This window comes from Bicyclus anynana, chromosome 14 (genome assembly GCF_947172395.1).
Source record: "Bicyclus anynana chromosome 14, ilBicAnyn1.1, whole genome shotgun sequence".
Lineage (NCBI taxonomy): Eukaryota > Metazoa > Arthropoda > Insecta > Lepidoptera > Nymphalidae > Bicyclus > Bicyclus anynana.
The window spans coordinates 13480038-13501769 of NC_069096.1; the positions used below are offsets into that span (position 1 = coordinate 13480038).

General features: G+C 35.6%; 1 protein-coding gene across 10 annotated transcripts in view; it reads left to right on the plus strand.

Moving 5' to 3' along the window:
- Nucleotides 1-21732, plus strand: part of LOC112048768 (POU domain, class 6, transcription factor 2) — a 244286-nt gene that overhangs the window by 207458 nt on the left and 15096 nt on the right. For all 10 annotated transcript variants that reach the window (XM_052885580.1, XM_052885583.1, XM_052885576.1 and 7 more), the window contains 2 exons: nucleotides 5985-6166; nucleotides 18403-18583. In XM_052885580.1, the coding sequence (XP_052741540.1) occupies nucleotides 5985-6166; nucleotides 18403-18583 (363 nt within the window). The remainder of the gene's footprint in view (nucleotides 1-5984; nucleotides 6167-18402; nucleotides 18584-21732) is intronic.

A 21732-nucleotide genomic window follows, 5' to 3' on the forward strand; every position in this document is an offset into this window, starting at 1 on the left:
CATCGGCTTAACATTGTTTATTCTTTTAACTAAAAAAAAAACAAATGCTTACGACACAAGAAAAAACAAAAACACAGAAGAAATTTTAAGATCGTTTAAATAGTTATTTCACGTTTAACACTAACACATTATGTTAAAAATGCTCATAAGACATAAATTAAATTATAAGTAAAAAGATTACAACATTGTTACTTCGCAATCAATCAAATGCTTCGTGTGCATCTCACAAGAACTAATGAAAAAGATTTTAATTTTAGTCAGGATGCATAAGTTATTGGTAGATTATATAAAATAGCATTATATAAAAAATCTAGAAGAAAAACACATTAAGGTACATTGTACTGTTATATCATTGAGCATAAAGTTCCAGTAAAAGACAAATCTGTAATCGTGCGGCTGATCGGCAATCTGCGATCAACTTATTACCTAACCGCTATCAGGTGTGCCAATTTTTGATTCGCTATAGTAAAGTAATTAATTTATATTAATTACCCGCAGCTGTCATAATTAGCCGCCGTGCAATAAGTTGCTCAAAAGCAAAGCTTTATGAATTTTAATTTTGAAATGTTTCAAATGTGTTTTTTTTTTAATTCAGCGTGATTTAATTAAATAAGTTAGAATTACTTTAGATAATAAAGTATCAATAGTGCTTTTCAATGGGTTTTTTAAACGTTTACTGAACGAAAACTCTATGTAAAAATAATCAGAGGTTTTTGAGAAAATCCCGGACATACAGACATGCATAACAGGTAACAGCTAGGTAATGTGATTTTAATATGCATATAAAAAGAAATATATATACATATAATATATATATAACATATATATACATATAATAAGAATATGTACTCTTTATTCAAACATAACAATAATTTAGGGTAATTTCTAGAATCCAATGAAGTTTTAACAAGAACATATAAATATCATACAAGACCATGATTAGGGCATACATCCTTTAGTTAATTCCCAGTGAAACAATTATTATAATCTGCATAAAGGTCTATTCACACTGGATCGGCCTATAAACACAAAACGCCGATAAACATTCATATTAGCGAATCCAGGGAATCTTTATCCTAAAAATCATCATCATCATCATCATTAACAACCCATATTCGGCTCACTGTTGAGCAGGAGTCTCCTCTCATTATGAGAGGGACTAGGCCTTCCCTTCCCTGGACCAATGCGGATTGGCATACTCCACACACACAGAAAATTAAGAATATTTCAGGTATGCAGGTTTTCTAACGATGTATTTCCTTCACCATTTGAGACAAGTGATATTTAATTTCTTAAAATGCACATAACAAAAAATTTGGAGTTACCCTTGACAAGATTCGAACCTACGCTCTCCGAATCGAAGGCAAAGGTTACTCCATTGGGGTATCTTTTCAACTAAGAATAAGGATATGTTAATATTTGTACTAAAATCGTTATTAGTAATCATTGACGTTGTTCAGAGTAGACTGAGATGCTATAAATTAAATATAAACTATTGTCGAAGAATATATGAAAGAAAAAATCTATATTATAGCATTATGCCACACAATACAAATTGTTCTTACCGGAAGTTCTTAAGAAGGCTCCTAAAACACGATCGCAACTGACCTGACGACTAAATGACTCACAAAATATCGATCCAGCTCTTCCGAAGTGATCTATTGTTTCGTTTCTAAACAAGAACATCTTTAATTGTTGATTATCAATCGTTTTAGACTAATTCGAACCTATCAATTAAATATATAAACATTCATCAACTTGTAAAAAACATTCAAACAAATGTGTCATTGCCTTAAAAACACCATCAATTTATAATGAACATCCAATGGACGACCCTGTGTGTATTGTCCCATAAAAACGCTTAAGAGAACAGTTACAAAATATTTCGTAAAAAAAAACATATAAAGAAATTTCATACACGATTATGCTTGATTAAAAAGTAATTAATTATTGACCTCAATTCAACGATTCCTTAATCATTCCTCGCGGCTTTATTCTTGATTCATTTCCTTTAAATTAAAATTCACTAAAGGTCAATCACGACAAGTAGGTAGCTTTTGAAAAGGTCTTGACTGTAGGTATTTAAGTGTAATAATTAACGAACAACGTTATAATTATAGCTTGGAAACTTCATTCGTAACATTCCCGATAGTCCGCGCGGGTCGGGGGCGTGTAGTGATGTATGAAAAACCCACGACCCCCCACCCCCGTCGCCCGCATATCATGGAAGTGTTATCAAAGAACTTGCTATAACGACTATAAGAACTATACAATATGACTAGCAGACGCCTGCGACTTCTCTCTTATCCTTTAAACTGACGACCTCCGTGGTGCATTGGTATGTGCGGTGGATTTACAAGATGGAGATCCTGGGTTCGATCCCCGGCTAGGATTGAGGTTTTATTGATTGGTCCAGGTCTGGCTGGTGGGAGGCTCGATCCTAGCTAGTTACCACCGTACCTACCGGCAAAGATATAGGTACCGCTAAGCGATTTAGCGTTCCGGTACGATGTCGTGTAGAAACCGAAAGGGGTTTAAATTTTCATACTACTCCTAACAAGTTAGCCCGCTTCTATCCCAGATTGCATCAACACTTACCATCAGGTGATATTGTGGTAAAGGCTAACTTGTAAAGAGTATAAAAAACAAAACCTTATAGAATTCCGACACTTTCAACATATATCTTCATATTTCAACCAATTTAGATAGGTACCTAACTGGACAATATTACCTTACCTTACTCATAAATCACTATATCTATTAATAAAAACCGCATGAAAATCTGTTCAGCTTTTTTTCGAGTTTATCGCTGTATGTCGCGATAAACTGTCTAAAGTCTAAATTGGTATTATAGACTTTGTTTTATAATTAGTTTTAATAGTCTGTTAATTATTATTTTTGTTGCATACTCTGCATATTTTTATATACCTACATACCTATATTATCGAAAACAATTTAATTTCTACAATAAAACTATTTTCGCAAATCACACGTTTATTTAAAAAAAAAATAGATCTACTATCTTCATCATCACTCAATCACAATCAATCATATAATAAACCTTTCGAAACAGTTATACGTACGTACTATACTTTTCATAAACAGCTTTATTTGTTTTGTTTTTAAACCTTTTTCCCGTCTAACTAATCGAATAGCCTGACTCCTCTCAAAATCTCTCAGAAATCAAAAGTTAAACTCCTTAAATCGTGGAGTTGAAATGAAAATTTCATGAATTCGTTAAATTTTATTTTGAAAATAAAATGTAACCTCCAAAAGGCGTAGTTCCAGCGTCGAGTCAACGTGTTGATAAATTGAAGGAACAATTAATGTTTCTGTGAGCATGTGTGTGTGCAAGTCAAGTGTTTGTACTTCGCTCACTTGCATGTGTGCGTGTGTTTTATTCAAGCGACCGCGTACGAGGCAAGGAGTCTGTTCGCCAGATAAGCTTGCAACTTTTACCTCTTTGACAAAATTTTAATACATCCTCGATTAGCAGCTTAAAATGTTTCGATAAGGTAAAAATAGATGTAATATAAGTACCCCATGATTAACTTTATTTAATGGTGTCTCTAGAGAAAGACGAACGGAAAATATTATTTGGCGACTGGCGATTTCATTATTTTTTTCGCAAATCAACAGGTTGTTTCGGGTATATTTATATATAAAAAGCGTATATGCTGCTCATAATATCCTCTATCATCTATTGAAAGTCCCATTAAAATCGGTCCAGCTGTTCCAGCATGAAACAGACGAAATTTTTAAATAACTTTGTGTTTATGTATCGTCGTGTAAATACTTACAAGCATTTGAGTAACAGTTATTTTAAAATCACAAATAGACAATTCAATTTTATTTATATATTTATTAATCTATTAAAATGAATTAATAAAATAGCATATGGGGTGAATTATATTAGATAGGGCAGTGCCCGGGGCGTGCCATGTACGTGGTCCGGACGGGGCACGGGTTTCAAACGATACATACACATCCTACTAATATTATAAACGCGAAAGTTTGCATGGATGTTTGGATGTTTGTTACTCTTTAAAGCTGCTACTACTGAAGCGATTTGGCTAAAATTTGGAATGGAAATGGATTTTACTCTGGATTAAAACATAGGCTACTTTTTATCCCGGAAAAATCCATGGACCCGTCTACTGACGTACGACGCTCGTCTACACCGCGGACACGGCTCGATCTAATATAAATCATCCCTAATTAGTCAAATAGTTTTTTTAATTATACACTCGTGAAACTGCGGGGTACCGCTAGTGAAACATATGACAAAAATTGCACAGTTTTTAGTCGTAGCGTTAGTAAGTGTTGTCTATGTGCGTGTAGAACGGATGAGGCCCTAATTAGCCTGCAATTACCACTAATGCAACGGCACACTTAATGAAGCGCGCCTCATTTATACATCGCACTTGCGACCAACAAACCGGGTTGCAACACTATTGTTGTCATGCTGTATGCCCCTTTTTAAAGAGACGTTGCTTTTTTTTTTCGCAAAATGAGGCGCATTATCAGAGGAGAGTTGTTTTATTGCGCCAGTTGGTACTAAGCTACGTATTTATTGTTTTTGAAACTTACAAAGAGTAATGTCGAGTTCTTTTTAACTTGTGCGAGGAAGTACAACCGTTTGCAACCGCAAATGTTTAATTCTGAGCCATTCTGACCGCTGAGCAGTATTGACGTCTAATCTGTAGATTATGTCAATGGTATTACGGACCAAGGAGAATATATATACCAATAAACCGGGTTGCAACACCATTGTTGTCATGCCTGTATGCCCCTTTTTAAAGAGACGTCATTTTTTTTGCAAAATGCATTATCATATTATGAGAGTTATCTCACGAGTATATTGCGCAACTTTAAACTGATGTTATGTTTATGGTTCTCGATACTCGTAAAGAAATAAAGAAAATTCTACACGACAAAAACATACAGACCAAATAGATAATAGTATTTGGTCTATAATGATTAATGATAATATTAAATGGTATAATGACAAGTTCAAGGGGTTAGGTAAGTATTATAATTAATATAAAAATAGAAATACTAAATTGTAACAAAATATCTCGTTTTGGAAGTACTACTTATTATTTCATGCCTTTTTGCCGCCAAGAAACTTTGCAGTCCGATCTTCAATTTCCGGTTAAATATGAAACATCACAGAACATTCGAGTAGAAACCCTTTTAGAAATTTTATTTATGATTTGAAAATTTATTGAAAATATACAGAAACTGGGCTTAGACGGTTTTATAATAATTTGTTTAGATATGGATATTGAATATATTCGAGAATTCATTTTATAAATGACAATCCTTTTTCTAGTTGTGGTATAAAAGTCCACTTTTTTATTAACCTATAATGGTGCCAATTAAAACATTTATGTCGATGCCAAATGAGTGTCCATTAATTAAAAATTAATTAAAAAAAATTATAAATCAACAAAAACAAAAGAATTTTATATAATTCTCCGTATGGATTATACGAAAGGATGGCGTAAAGAATGTTATAATTACATCTCTACGGTGGAAAATACGTCATATATTTCTGAGAATGTCGATACACATAAATTATAATCAGTTACAAATGAATACTTACAGGGAATTATAATAATTGGCATCTGCGACGAAATGCCACAATTTTTTTTTACACTTCCATTAACGTAAGTTGTAACGCAGTGCATTTCTCTATTGCTTTAATTAATGTATTTCAATACTCCTTTGTAAAGTTTTTTCTCTCTCTATTTCGTTAGTTTGCAAATTAGATGTCTAAATTCTTTTATAAGTATGTTTGTGTAAGGTTTTCTACACATGGAGATTTTTCTGAGTGGTCTATTTTTTCTCTATCTTCTTTTTTGACAATGTTTACAAAATACAGAATATATTACAAAACACCTCCAGATCCGCTCTCATATAAAAGGGAAGCCTTGTGCCGTTAAAATTAAAATAATGAAAATGAATCAATTTGTCCACAGGCTGGCATCATCCAACGGTGAGATCACCATCACGACGTCGCACTCCACCGCCGGCACGACCAGCAGCGCTGGCAGCGTTGGCTCCGGACCAACGGCCTCGCCGCATCCCCCCCTCAAACTGTCCCCCAGCTCCGTGAAGTCCCCACCTCAAGATGACGGGGATTTGCTCGCTGATTCACCAAGTAAGTGACATTTTTTCCATTATGGCTTTGCGTTTATGCAAGTCCTCAAGTTATTATTTTAAGAGTTTGGCTGTTGGCTTTGGTCATACTAAAAAAAATAACTTACTTTAATAATAGTTCTATCCGCCTGTAATTGAATTCCCTCAATCTAATCTCCACTATACACTCCCCGACTCGAAAGTATTAAATATTAAACGAAACAAAGCGAGGCGAACTGTAAACTGAGTGCTATTTTCGACTTTTGCAACTCGATTGTTCTCATCTATAAAAGTTTCCCGTACTAAGCATAGGCGATCCATTAGCACGCCGAGAAGTCCGACATTGTCCTACCTGTTATATCAACTAATGCTATAATAAGTTGGAAGTCGGTGTTTCGAGTTGCGTCGGCAACTGTCTACAAAGTCGATTAGGTGATGTGCAAACATTGCCCATTGGAAATGTTTGTACTTTAAAACAAGATGCACTCGTAGGTGTGTTTGGTTCATTTCCAGTCCATTTGTCGGTTTGGTTGACTTTGAACTACCTCGTGATCTAAGTTGGACCGTGTGAATACTTTACATCGTACATAGTGGTAGTTCTTTGCGACAGAGCTTGTCTTTATGGAAGTGTGTGATGGTTTTTTCAACATCACTGTATTCCGGTCTAAGTGATACATTGTCGACTCATGATCCAAGTTGGAGTGTGTGAATCTTTTTAATTACATCATACATAGTTGTAGAGCTCTACCGTCAAGCTGTTTTCAACATCGCTGTGTTTCGGTATAAAAGGCATGGTTGAGGTTGTCAAAAGGTGTAAGAGTGTAAACACCTTCAAATTCAGGTTTTCGGGCACAAAACGAATCATCGCGAGGGTCAATTAATGTTCCTTGCGTAGATAGCTTGAGATTTTTTATTCAATATCATTTAGCCCTTGATATCTCACCTGATGCCTGATCACCTGATGAAGTGACGATGCAGTCTAATATTATAGGGTAGTTGACACTTTTTTTTAAATGTTCTTAAATAGTTTATTATCGTTCTACTAGATTGATTTTTTTTTGGTACGTGATTACATGATAATTTTAGTTTTTATAATGTTTTTGACTTACTTACGAATCCAAACGCCTGTCGGCCATGGTGTATATTTCAACTGTTTCATGACGTCACTATAACAATTCCTTACCAACGGAGCGTTTGACAAAAATATTATTGCGAAATTAATATTGTTTATATTAATTTGATATGAGTCAACTACCCTATTCTACGGAACGTCTTTGCCTACGAATACATTACAGCATTACAACAATACCCCAGCAGCACTACTCCGTCAGAGAGTCAGAGAGAGAGATAGTCTTTCTATTCAATCGGGCAGACATAACCCAAGATTGATTCAGTTAAAAATATCAAAGTAAATTAGATTAGTGGCTCATAGATAGCACGTCTACATTTACCGATCCATTCTATTCTATCTATTTTAAGTCCAAGACAGTCTTTTTAATCCGTGTGTTCTGCCAGACTAATTAACCTACTGAGGATAGGAACTAGGCCTTTATTTCTGTACTATGACCTTAAAATAAAGCTAGAACCATTTTGTTATTCTAGAACTTGAATTGACCTAACTTTTCACTTATAGGTACGACGATGAATACGATTAAAAATTCCACAGTCGAATATATTTGATATAAATAAGTGCTGGCTTTATATGGAACGAAACAGTGGGCGAATTAATTTAATACATTTAAACCTAGAGCAAAGCCTAACAGATTAGCAAACCGCTTAATCTCGCGATGGAGACAATAATTAAATACAACTAAAGTCATTTAATATTATAATTAATCATTATTTTAACGGCCTTGCGGTTGCTGCGACAGTGTATGTTCTAACATTTCGTGGTAGAGGAAACATCTCGAGTAGGACCCAGGACTTACAACCTTGGTTGTAGGTTTAAGGGTTTCAGTGGCATTCCTTCCTCTTTTTAGGAGAGAGCTTACAAAACTTTGACCAATAATAATAATTAATTCCCATTGACCTCTTATAATATATGGACACACATTCATGTAGAAAATGTCACTTAAAAACTGGCCACTTTTGCTTTGACAGTTTTAGAATTATTAGTAAAGAAAATTATGCCATTAAATATAGTCCTATATAAAATAAAATCCCAAATTCAGAGCAAATTGAACCTTAAGGGTTGAGTTTACGGTTCGGTTACGGTGGCTCACTCATTGAGTTGGGACGTTTTTTGGTCGCTGATTGTGCATCCACTTTTTAATAGGAGATCGGTGTTAATTCCAATAAAATAACTACACTATAAACTACTCACTTTTAGTTGAAAATGGGGGATTCTAATGTCAGTCTTGAGATTTCTTATGTTTATTATTAATTATATTAGTAATTGTAAATATGCATACATTAGTAGCAATTAAAAAGTAGTGTCGTCATATGAGTCTATAATATGGCTGGGTGTCTATAGACCATTCCCAGTATAAAGTTAATGTCTCAGCAAACACATTATCGCACGTTGTTCGAAGCGCGGTAGCACGTCTATGGGTAATGAGTGTAGAAAAGCTTTTTTTAATGACAACATAACCAGCCTATTTTTAATGACCTACAGCTGGGTCAAGCTCTCTTCTTATAGACTAAACCACAGACCTTCACCATTTTATAAAAGCTGCTACTGAGAATTTCTCGGAAGAGAGAAATCCGTCCCAGAACTCCTGTAATAATTAATGTTTGTAATATAATATTGATTTGTATAAAACAGAGTGAAGTGGCAGCTAGTCGGTTAATTGTTAGTTAATGAGTGCATCGATTCCGCGCTATTTCTGCACTCTATGCTGCTAATTAGTTGAAATCGCACTCGCCTGGCGCTTAGAAATGAGTGCGTTGAAATACTCAAGAGAAATATCGTATTACATGTAATTATAATTGTAAATACAAAATACAGAGGCAATGTGACTGGAGCATTGTGTTTACCATGTTTCTTTGTTTTACAATGTGGACTCTAAGAAGAATCCTTTTTGAAATATAGAAATAGTGACCATATCTTGGCATAAATTGGTCACAATTCAGACCCAAGTCTCAATTGTCCAAGTACTTGACATGAATCATTGTCCTTTTCCATCGTCAAATGTCTCAGTCAAAGAAGCATCTTTCTTTTGTCATCCAATATCGCAATTGCCAATCGATAACTATAATTACTATGTAGTATAAAGTCAAAAGAAAGACGTGATAGTCCAGAGGATAATCTCTGCCTTCGATTCGGACGACGTATATATATCCTCCGGTCCTTGACATGCACCTCCAACTTTTCAGTTGTGTGCATTTTAAGAAATTAAATATCACGTGTCTCAAACGGTGAAGGAAAAACATCTTGAGAAATACCTGAGAATTTTCTTAATTCTCTGCGTGTGTGAAGTCTGCCAATCCACATTGGGCCAGCGTGGTAGACTATTGGCCTCTGACCGCTCTCATTCTGAGAGGAGAATCAAGCTCAGTGAGCTGAATATGTGTTGATGATGATGATGATGATGATAAAGTGTATGTATGTAATTACTATGTAGTAAAAACAATTGTATATGTTCGCTAACATAGTCGAAGTTAGTGAATTGGCCTGCTCGTCTGTCTGTTAAAAGGAAGACATACCCACGTTTTGCTATAAGTACCTTACTACTTAGTCATTGTACTATTGAGTAGTTACTTTAATTACTTATTACTCATTATTTCAATCTAACTCAAAAGCTCACGGCAGCGCCATTTAGAATAATGGCTTCTGAAAGCCATTTTATTGTTTTTACACTTCGGGATATTTTTTAACAGGCAAAGAAAAAGGAGTAAAACACACTTATAGTTTTCTAATTAAATTAAATTATAACGCACTAATTTTTTTTATTATTTTCTAAACCAGAACGATGCCGGCGTCTTATGAACGGCCTAGGTTCCAATCAGTTGACAAGTTTAATTTTATGCTACATTTAACGGAATGTGTCTTTTCCATTATTTAGAAATATAGACGTTCGGTTAGTGACAGTAATGAGTTAATTATAAGCACTGCAAAGATGTGCAATGCTCTTCCAGCTTCCGTTTTCCCCACCACCTACAATATGGGCATCAAGTCAAGAATGAATAGGCATCTTCTAGGCAAGTGCGTTCTATCATAGGCTGTATCATCGCTTACCAACAGGCGTGATTGTAGCTAAGTACTTGCTTAGTTATATACAAAAAAAAAACAATGTCTAAGCAGCAATGTTTATATCGTTACTCGATTAAAAGGCCAAATAATAATTGTAATACGTTAAAAATAATTTAATTAAAAATAGGTAGCGCTATTAACTTAGTTATTATCATATAAGTCTAAATTGCGATAGATCGTTTATTACATTAATTTACTCTACAGTCCTACGATTAGGTATAATCGTGTCGCAATCGTCTCAACAAAAGAGAAAGAGCACCAATATAGTGTCCAATACAATTCTATTAATTACTATTACTTTAATTGATCCGACACGACATTTCAGCGATCGTATCGCACCCGGCTCGCCTACAGAAAGAGTGTAATGATGCCCGGAGCCCCAGTTCTATTGATTACTATTTAATTTGTTGTTAGTGGATACAATTACTAAATTACTCAGTTCCTCTTCTGTTTACTCCCTGCTAATTTGTCTATATTAAATCGATAGGATACATTTGGATGGACCTTGGAACGTCTTGGGGCTTGTTTGTTGATCGCCTTTTGTTTTAGTTGCGTGTTTAAATTTAATGTTGGACTTAATTGATTACTTATTACAATAATTTGTAGCATCTAAAATTTAGGCTTCATGAATTTCCACCGTATTCTTTTATTTAATGACAGTTTGTCAAGGAGTAAACTAGTTAGGGCTAACTTGTTAGGAGGAGGATGAAAATCCACAACACCCTTTTCGGTTTCCTTCCATCCTTATGTAATCAAACTTACTTGATCCAAACACAACATGATTACATTGGGTACAAAATGTTAACTTACTCTAAAAAAAACAAACAAATAAAACGATAGAGATGAAACAAAATTCAAAATTAAGTTAATAAAAAGTTAGCATATAGCCAGATCAGTAGTGCATTAGAATATTTGATAGAATATCGCATTGGACTAATTAGTCGCTGTTTTAGTTAACATGTGTGTGGAAAAAGTCACTCCTTTTTCGCTTAGTTAAAGAGGAAAGGGGATATTGGTCACGTATAAAATACATTGCTATTTTGAAAGAATACTAACTTGATGCCATAATATGCAACCTTCCCCTGTGGACCCTTAAACCATGACCCCGATTGAACCGACCGTCAAAGTCAACAATCTTTTTAACATAAAAATGAATTTGACTAGGGACCAAAGTATACTGTTTTAAACAAAAAAAGAATATTCAAACTTGGTTAATAAATGACGAAGTTATAAGGTAACAAACATTTAAAAAAAAAATTCAACATGCTGGTTTTTTCAGTCGTGTCTGGCCCTAGACTGGATGCCCTAAGAATTTGCTTTAATAGCTTAAAGACTAAAACAGTACTGCACAAGTTACATTTATTAGAACCAGAGATAAAAAACACACTGTAAATTTGAATCACATGAAAACGTGGGTGTAATGGAATTAGATTGAGCAAGAGATGGAACAAAATTATTACGAAGTCAAAAATTAGTTCCACATAATACCATCACAAAGAAAACCCGTTCCAAACAGTCGATAAAATTATAAAAGAAGATACAATTAATTATTCCTTATTACAGACAAAACTCAATCGACATCATCCAATTATCATTTTCCTAGAACGTTCCGATCTTGAAATTTACAAAAGCGGTCAAAATAAGGTTTAAGTGGCGACTTCAAAGACACCGGCGCCGGCCGCATTCCCGCCACCCGACTAAATTAATTAATTAACTAATTAAAAACCATTACAAATAATTAAGGCGGTCGATAAATTGAGCACAATCGATAATGACAACAAAGAGTTGGGGCTCTTATCGACATTTTGCTATGCGCGCTATGCAATGATATTGGAACTGCGTCGTAAGATAATTTTTTATAATAAAATATTGGGAAATCGTTAAATCGTGATCTGGCTCTTGATATCTTTCTTCATACCAACATTTATTAACCGACTTAAAACAAGGAGAAGGTTCTCAATTTGACGCGTATGTTTTTTTTTTTCATTTTTTTAATGTTTGTTCACCTCATAATTTCCTCATTTATTAACCAATTTTGATTTTTTTAATTGGGTCCCATTTCATTTTCATAAAAATCGGTCTAGTAATTTTGTGTTAAAATCAAAATAACTGAGATACAGCTTTGAAGTCGGTTCCATTTTTATGTTAAAAATATTAATTTAGACTAGCAGACACCCGCGACTTCGTCTGCGTGAAATTCAGTTTTTTATAAAGCTCACGAGCTTGATTGTTTGTTTGCTTGAACGCGCTAATTTCAGTAACTAATGTCCCGATTTGAAAAATTCTTTCAGTGTAGCCTATTTATCGAGGAAGGCTATAGGCTATATAATATCCCCGTATTTCTACGGGAACGAGAGCCACGCGGGTGAAAGCATGCGGCGTCAGCTAATTCAATATAGACACTAATTATTTAGAAACATATACAGAAAAACTGATTGGAAAGGGCGAAATGTGGGTAACATTTCGCCCTTTCCAATCAGTTTTTCACATTGAATTCCGAAATAGTTTCCTCTTCAAAATGATCCACTAATATCAGATTTGCGTTTGTTGGACGGCTGTTAATGCCGCTCTCACATGCTACGATCATGCATATTTACTAACACGAAAAATTCCCCACAATCTACGAAGCCGTCCGTTATTTCGGCATTTTGTATTCAACGGTTGATTATCCTTAATTAAAGTATTCGGGTGATTAGAACGTATTATGCGTTCAAGATTCAGGTAATATAGTTTTATATTATAATAGTAATAGAGAACAGAATCGTGTGAAAGTGATATATGGACACGCAAATTAAAAATTTGTGAACGTATACGTAATGGATCAAATTATGCGCGCCGAATCGAATTATTTTTGTGTTACTATTACGATTTAAAACGGTACAGCGTTTACATCGATTAGTATAAACTTATGCTTATTGTAAAAGTAATTTTAATTGCCATATTGTTGTAGTGATCGCTTTCTGAATCACGTTGTATAGGGGTTCGAGCTAAGTTCAAAAAGTAAAATAGCTTTTTTTTACATTAAATTAACAATTGGGAGTTTGTTCTAATCACCAAAGAAACAAAGAATGAATTGCAAGGAAACCAATAAGTAAAACACACCTCCAGAAAAGAGAAACACACTTGCTTAAAACCTAGTTCCTAAGCTTACTGGTGCACGTTTATTAGGAAATTAATTAATCCTATCTTTAGGAAACCGAATTATAAAATTTTTATAATAGTTTTTGAGTTATTTCTATAAACAATAATCACTCATCCACTAGCTGTATAAAGCAATCTAATGCTGGTAGATAAAATGAGATCCATTGATAATCTGATAGATAGACAAGTTCCGGAAGAGTATAGATAATATTATCGGTTAAATTGGTATTATTACCTACGTTCTTTAGAAGTTCTGACCTTTAAATTGCCATTCCAAGATTTATAATTAAAATCCCATTTCATTCTAAAGTATCAGTTTTCGAATCGGCATTGGATACTTTAGATAACTTATCAACTTGCATTAATTTTTAAACAAGTGTCTAGTGTTATTTTAGATATAGGTCATTACAATTTTGCCATTTTCCGGAGTTTGTCTTCAACTCTCAAATAACCGCAAGTAGTCAACCTACAGAATATTAACAGATGGTGAGAAGGCCTAGCCGCCTAGTGGCAGTTTGATACTGTGACAATCACGTTGACGTAAACGCGAATTTCTAAGGAATTGAAACAGCGCCATCTAGTGGCACTCCTGCATAACTGTTTCAATTCCATATAAATTCTCGTTTACGTTAACGCGATAGCAACAGTATGAAAACATTGAAACTCAGACTAGGCACACAGAACTCTCTGAAGCTACGCTATTCAACTACCTACAAAACTTTTTTATATAAACTAGCGCAAAATAACAAAAGAAGTAGGTAAATGGCCTACATGTAGAGCTTTTCTGAAACGTAGGAACGTTATATATTTCGATATGAGCTTCGAATTCGTCTCTACCTCGAGATACAGACATTTGACATCATGGGCATTTTCTAGGCAAGCATGTCTCATCTTAGACCATATTACCATCAGGAGAAGTCGTGGTCAAACGCAAACCTTTCTACCTACCTGTTCGCGATAAACTTGAGAACTACTGAACAAATTTCCATGCAGTTTTCATCACTTATTTAAGACGAAAGTTTAGGTATATAATTTGCAAAGGTCTTACTGTCAATTGGTTGAAATATAATAATATTAGCTGTCTTAATTCTTTGAAATTAATATCATCAAAGGTTTCGGAGCGGGCGAAATCACGGCCGTCTGCAACTTAATACCTAAAGTTATATTTTGTGCATACTAATATTATGTAGTTACCTAAAGTACGATTGCATAATATTTAAGAAGAACGGAAATTGATCAGCGGATCCGGATGCTAACTTCGTTCAGTTCCGATGCCGAGGCGTCATATTCGAAGGAAAATTATAGTCAGGTTTAGTGGGCAATTTGCCGTAATTAGCAGATGGTGGCATTTCTAATTATGCGGAATATCATTAGAGACGAGTGACGTACCGGTGCACCCCCTCCCTGCTTAGCTAACCGATGACAAATTACTGCCTACCTTCCTATCCCCCGCTAGTTTGAGTAGTCTTCGCTAGTGATGTGCTATTTTCGTTTACTAAACGAACTTTTGGCTACTGCACTGGCTAATTATTGTGGCATATAGGAGAGGTCTTGAGTCGAATATCTAAACTGTCATTTCTTGAAAATTTGTAATGGTATCCATGCATGTTTTTGTTCTCTACCCGGGGATTAAGCACCGGTCAGGTGACTTGACTATTTCCAACACTTTTATTATAAAATTTAAATAAATTTTTACTAAACCTAAAAAAATATAATATATCAAAAGCTGTCTCATAAAATATTCTACCTATTGGTGAAAACAGCATGAAAATCCGTTCAGAATTCTTTGAGTTTATCGCGCAAAGGCAAACAGACAGACACGGCTGTGTACTATTTTTTATAGTATTTATATTAGATATGTAAAGTTGTTCCAATATAATATTTAATACTAAAATGTGCCCAATATTTTTTCAAATCAAATAATTGATTTTTTGATTGTCACACATCCTAGTCGAATGTCCGAAGTTTCCTTCGACTACGATAACAACGTCACGTCACTAGTCTCCACCAATTAAGACGAGGTAGGGTTGGTAAATTGGCAATCGTTTCTCCGTTTACCGGTGTACGGTGTACCAAACGCATTGGTGATTTCGTTTATGCGATTGTTATTGCATGTCGTTTCGTAGATATCGCTCCGTTGCATCTACTTGCAAAAGCTTCTTCAATTTGTTGTTACATTAATTTATTTATTTATTTGTAATTAACGGCGTTAACAAAATATGTACAGAAAACATAAAATAAACAATAATCACAGGAATCAATAATCCGTCTTGTAAATCTTCCGCGCATACCACTGCTACGTAATCAAAGTAGGCACATAATAATTACTTATACACATAACTAACCCACGCCCCATGGTTTCACCCGCGTAATTCCCGTTCCCGTGAGAATACGGGGATACAATATAGCCTATAACACTCGCAATAAACGTGGCTAACGTTCTAACGGTAATAAAATTTTGAAATTGGTTCAGTAGACCAAGAGATTACCCCTACAATACCACTAACTTTACCTCTTTAAATTATTATTGTCAGCGTCACAAATAAGTACTTGGTTATACGAGTAAATAGCTAGTTAGACCGCGCCCAAAAACGTTATTCCTATTTTGTACAATTAAAGTATTGTTTAGTTAAAACGATCCAATTACTCCTAAGGTTAAAAGTTAAGAGTCCCAATTCTATAGCGTTATTAGACGCGCCCATTAATTAATTTACAAAGATAAGTCAATTGGCCGATGAGGCGTACGCAGCCGAATTGCTGGCGATAATGCATCGAGATACCGTACTCTTAATTGTTTAATAAATGTTATAAATTAATTAGATACAACTACAGTTCGCGTGTCGGGCAGTCCACACGTTTATTGACCCGCGGTACGGAGGGTGGACGCACACTGATCGGAGAGAGTCGTCACTTATATCGTAGCGGGTGTCCACAAATGAAAAACATTTACTCGTGCAACACACACCATCATTAACAGCCGATAGACGTCTACTGCTAGACATAAGCTTCTTGCATGGACTTCCAAACACAATAGTTACGAGCTGCCAGCATCCAGTGGCTCCCTGCAATCCGCTTAATATTCTCGATACATCTAGTGAGGGTCAAAATCAACCTTCACCAACCGTCACCTTCGCGACTCGCTGATTTATGTCAATGACTTTGGTTCTTCTGCGGATCTTCTCAATTCTTATTCGATCACGCAGATAATTTCATCACCGGTTGTGTGACTTTAAACCTTCATATGAGGCCCATACCTTACCTTACCTTATCAGCCGATAGACGACCATTGCTGGACATAGGCCTCTTGCATAGACTTCCAAACACAATAGTTTCGAGCTGCCAGCATCCAGTGACTCCCTGCAACCCACTTGATATCCTCGATACATCTAGTGGGGATTTATCAGCACTGCACTTTCCGGTGCGGAGTCACCTTCGCGACTCGCTGATTTATGTCAGTGACTTTGTTTCTTCTGCGAATCTTCTCAGTTTTAATTCGATAACGCTGAGAATTTCATCATCGGTTGTGTGCCTTCTTATGAGGCCCATAGTTGGTGACCAAGTTTCACAACATAGTTATTGTAAAACAAGCTGCCTCTCTCTCTGTCTCTCTGAGAACTTGATAAATTCAAAAACAGCGATATGGATTTATCGAACGTTTTTCAATGATATAGATTTAAGAGAAGTTTGGACATTTAATCAAGGTAGATTTATTTCACCATCGAAGATTAATGTTTACATGCTTTTACTTCTGGTACGGATAGCTGAGCTGACTAAGAACAGCTGACATAAAAGTCAGTTGCATCATTAATGACATTTCTTCTCGTTTGAAGATGAATCCGATTGCTTCTAAGCAATTTTTTTACCACCCATTGTATTGGTAACCATGAGTTAATAAATGCGTTTTAACACATGTTATTAAGTTTGGAACTTTTGAAAGGTCCGTCGACCCCGTCTGTAAACGCCGGTCGATGTGACGACACCCTTACGTGTAAGAGAACAATTTGAAAGGTAATGCCAATTAAGTATTTCGGCTGTTACTTTCTTTGGAATTGGCGTGTTTAGACACGTTCTTAATTACGGAACGAGCTTCGATAATGTCCGCTTTTACTTTATACTCGTTCCTACCTAGCTGATTGCGTCTGCTTTAAAGTTTACTGGTTTTTTTGGGTAAAGAATCCCAAAATGCCAAAAAAGACATATATTTATCAAGAGGCTTTTTCATATCATTTTACTGGTAAGCGTAAGCCAGCCAACTACGAGTAAGATGTAAGCTCCATTTCTCCTCTGTCGTGTTCAGCAGTGCAATGCACTTCTTGTTGCAAAAATGCACTGCTTACCCTGGGACTCAGGGAAGAAGTTTCCATTTTTTTCCTATTTAGGATTCCCTATTTAAAACCTTGTCGTCATCAACCCATATTCGGCTCACTGCTGAGCTCGAGTCTCCTCTCAGAATGAGAGGGGGGTTAGGCCAATAGTCCACCACGCTGGCCCAATGCGGATTGGCAGACTTCACACACGCAGAGAATGAAGATAATTCTCTGGTATGCAGGTTTCCTCACGATGTTTTCCTTCACCGATTGAGACACGTGATATTTAATTTCTTAAAATGCACACAACTGAAAAGTTGGAGGTGCATGCCCGGGACCGGATTCGAACCCACACCCTCCGGAATCGGAGGCAGAGGTCATATCCACTAGGCTATCACTGCTCTTTAAAACCTTGTGCACGCCACTAATAGGGAGGGAGGTATAGGACCATTCAAATTGGCAAGCTTACCCCTACTTTGAGACTCAACTATTTATACTTGTTTTACATTATAAATATAAAGTGTTGCGCCATTCCATGAGTCACGAATAATTCGTTGTCAATTCGACAGAAAATCTATATACAAATATTTGATCAAATGTTTGTCATCTTTTTCGTAGATCAACCAACGATTAGCCAATCATCCGGCAACGTGGTGGACGGCATCAACTTAGAGGACATCAAGGAGTTTGCCAAGGCTTTCAAACTGCGACGCCTTGGCCTAGGGCTTACCCAGACCCAAGTGGGGCAAGCTCTCTCCGTCACCGAAGGACCCGCTTATAGTCAAAGCGCGATATGCAGGTAAGAGTTATAATTTTACCCATCTCACACTCATCAATATATTTATATACCTTTATAATTTTATATTATTATCAAACTATAAGAATGCTGAATTGGTTGTACACAATCCTTTATAGGCTGTTCAATTTCAAAACATCGCAAGTGACACAAATATTACTCTAGTAAAAAATAACGAGTACTTTGATGTATTGCGTTATTGACTTTATTTGTTCGGAATTAAACACGATACTCAAGTATATCTTACGCTCAAGAAATTTGTAGCTTGAGATTCTACAAGTTATTTTTTTATATGAAGACCTTTACTAAAAAACTAAGAATACAGTTCCTTATGAAATCAATGTAGGATGGGTGAATGTCGTACCTATTTTTCAACTCCTTTCCTATTAAAGATTGTCATGAAAATAGTTGTGAAAATAGTTGTTGTGTTAATCAGATATATTTAATTTAATTTATACATAATATAATAAATTAATTGTTAGGACTTTTATATTTCAACGTCAATGTCAATAGTTACGCGCTACGCTGCTGCTACGCCGGCCCTTGCAGTGTAAATAAATCAAGATGTCGCTTGGGTAATTTTGTCATACCAGCGTCGGTCATTGAAAATTAATATTTATCTATGAGTAACAAATCATCCGTGATAGCCTAGTGGATATGACCTCTGCCTCCGATTCCGGAGGGTGTGGGTTCGAATCCGGTCCGGGGCATGCACTTCCAACTTTTCAGTTGTGTGCATTTTAAGAAATTAAATATCACGTGTCTCAATCGGTGAAGGAAAACATCGTGAGGAAACCTGCATACCAGAGAATTATCTTAATTCTCTGCGTGTGTGAAGTCTGCCAATCCGCATTGGGCCAGCGTGGTGGACTATTGGCCTAACCCCTCTCAACCTGAGAGGAGACTCGAGCTCAGCAGTGAGCCGAATATGGGTTGATGACGAACAAATCATCCAATTCTGATAATAATTTTGCTAGTATCTCTCTACGCGTAGACAATTTTCAGGATTTTCAGTAATGGTCTATCTCCCAGTAACATTAGGTAGTTTTCAGGCTCTTGTGTACATCCATATTAGCAAATATTATCAAAATAATTATGAAATTAATTTATTGGTGTTTTGTAATATTTTAATGTTTTAAATACGTTGTCGCACGCTTGGTTCAATGATGTTTTCACAATTAGGTACCAATTACTATTGTAATACTTCCCTATATAATAATTAATAAGAAAAAAAACATACATACAGCCAAAATATACCTTCCTTCTGAAAGTTAGTAAAAAATTACCCCAACTGCTAAGTAAAACTCTTTGAGAGAGAGAAATTTCTTCCCGTTTTTTTTCAAATATACGAATAGGTTGCACCTACGCTATGTCGCATGTTTGTTGTTTTGTACCGGATATACCTACAAGGAGTGATATTTTATACTATAGATGTGGCACTGGCGCATCAAAACTGAGGCGGACAAATGTGGAAAATTGCCTTAATTTCATTTAGTCGCTTATTAAACAATTTAAACAAATGATACCTAAATATCGTCTACAATGTCGAGTTGTGTGTTCAAGTGTTAAAACTATATATATATATATATATAGTTTTAACACTTGAACACACAACTCGAATATATATATATATATATATATATATATATATACATAAATATATAATGGATATATAGTGATTTTGTAGTTTAATTATCATTGCCTACGAGTGTGCTACGAAACTTCAAATCTTGTTCCTTCTTATTTTTATCACAGAACAGCAAGACGCCGTGAATGTTGACATAGATACGTGGTTGACATCAAGAAAACCTATACCAAATTATTTACTTCTTCATTTCTCAGGACAGCTAAAGTTTGGAATACCCTTCTGGTGTCAGTATACTGCTAAATTTTAAATACCTGCAAGAATGAATAGGCGTTTTCTTTTTCTCATTGCTTTTCATCAGCCTTGATTTTCAAGTCAAGCTCAGATTTACTACAAAAAACTCGTTTGAGCAGTCAAACATCATCACTATGTTTCAATGTTAAGGCACAGTTTCATTTCTGTCTAAGTGACTAGGTAAGTATATTTAAAGACCATATCAACAAATTCAACACAAGATATTAGCCCACCTCGCTGCTTCAATGCAGGTTGGTGAGCTTAAGTGTAATTAAGTTTGACACTGTAACTATCTCACGCGGTTATTAATGACAATTACCCGGGACTGTTTTTTACCCGACTGCGTCAAAAGGAGAGTAATGTTTTTCTAGCATGTATGTATGTATGGCTGCAGGAGGGGACAAATAATACTTTCTTGCGGGCAAAGAATGAAATACCAATGTCTGTCACCGCATGCGGCAACATAAAGAATTTACTCAGTATACAGATGTTGTGATACTTGTTTTCCTCTTTTTTACGCTAAAGCAGTCAGGTTTTTTGTTTTTATAATAATATTTTTTACAACGTGTGTTCTCATTAGAAATCAAAGTAGTTGCTACTGAGAACTTCTTAAAAAAATAAAAACCCAATAGTCTTACATTCATAGATCGATCGGAAACCCAAAACCTCATAATGAGTTCTGGGTTAGTATCGAACTTACAAGACGGAGGTCTTGGATACTCTCGATCTCCGGCTGGGCCGATTGAGGTTTTCTCAATTGGTCTAGGTCTGGCTGGTGGGAGGCTTTGCCCGTGGCTAGTTACCACCCTACCGGCAAAGACGTACCGCCAAGCGATTTGGCGTCCCGGTGCGATGCCGTGTTGAAACCGAAAGGGTTGTAGATTGTCTTCCTACTCGTAACAAGTTAGCCCGCTACCATCATAAGTTACATCATCATTTACCATCAGGTGAGATTGTGGTCAAGGGCTAACTTGTAAAGAATAAAAAAAAAACAAAAGTTAGATATAGACTAGCTGGTTCACTCTTGGATCAACGAGTAAATATAAGTTGTCATAGTACACTTAAGGCCTACATTTCCACCACTAAAAGTATTAATTTTCACCGTAATAACGTGACAGCGACTCCCCAGTGGTGCTGACGAAAATAATATATTTTTATCGCCCAACCATCACGCGGATATCACAATAACTTTTTAATATTGTTAATTGAAGTGATTTGTAAAACAGCGTGACTCCTTTCATTGCTTACAATCCGTTTAATTAATTACCATTTC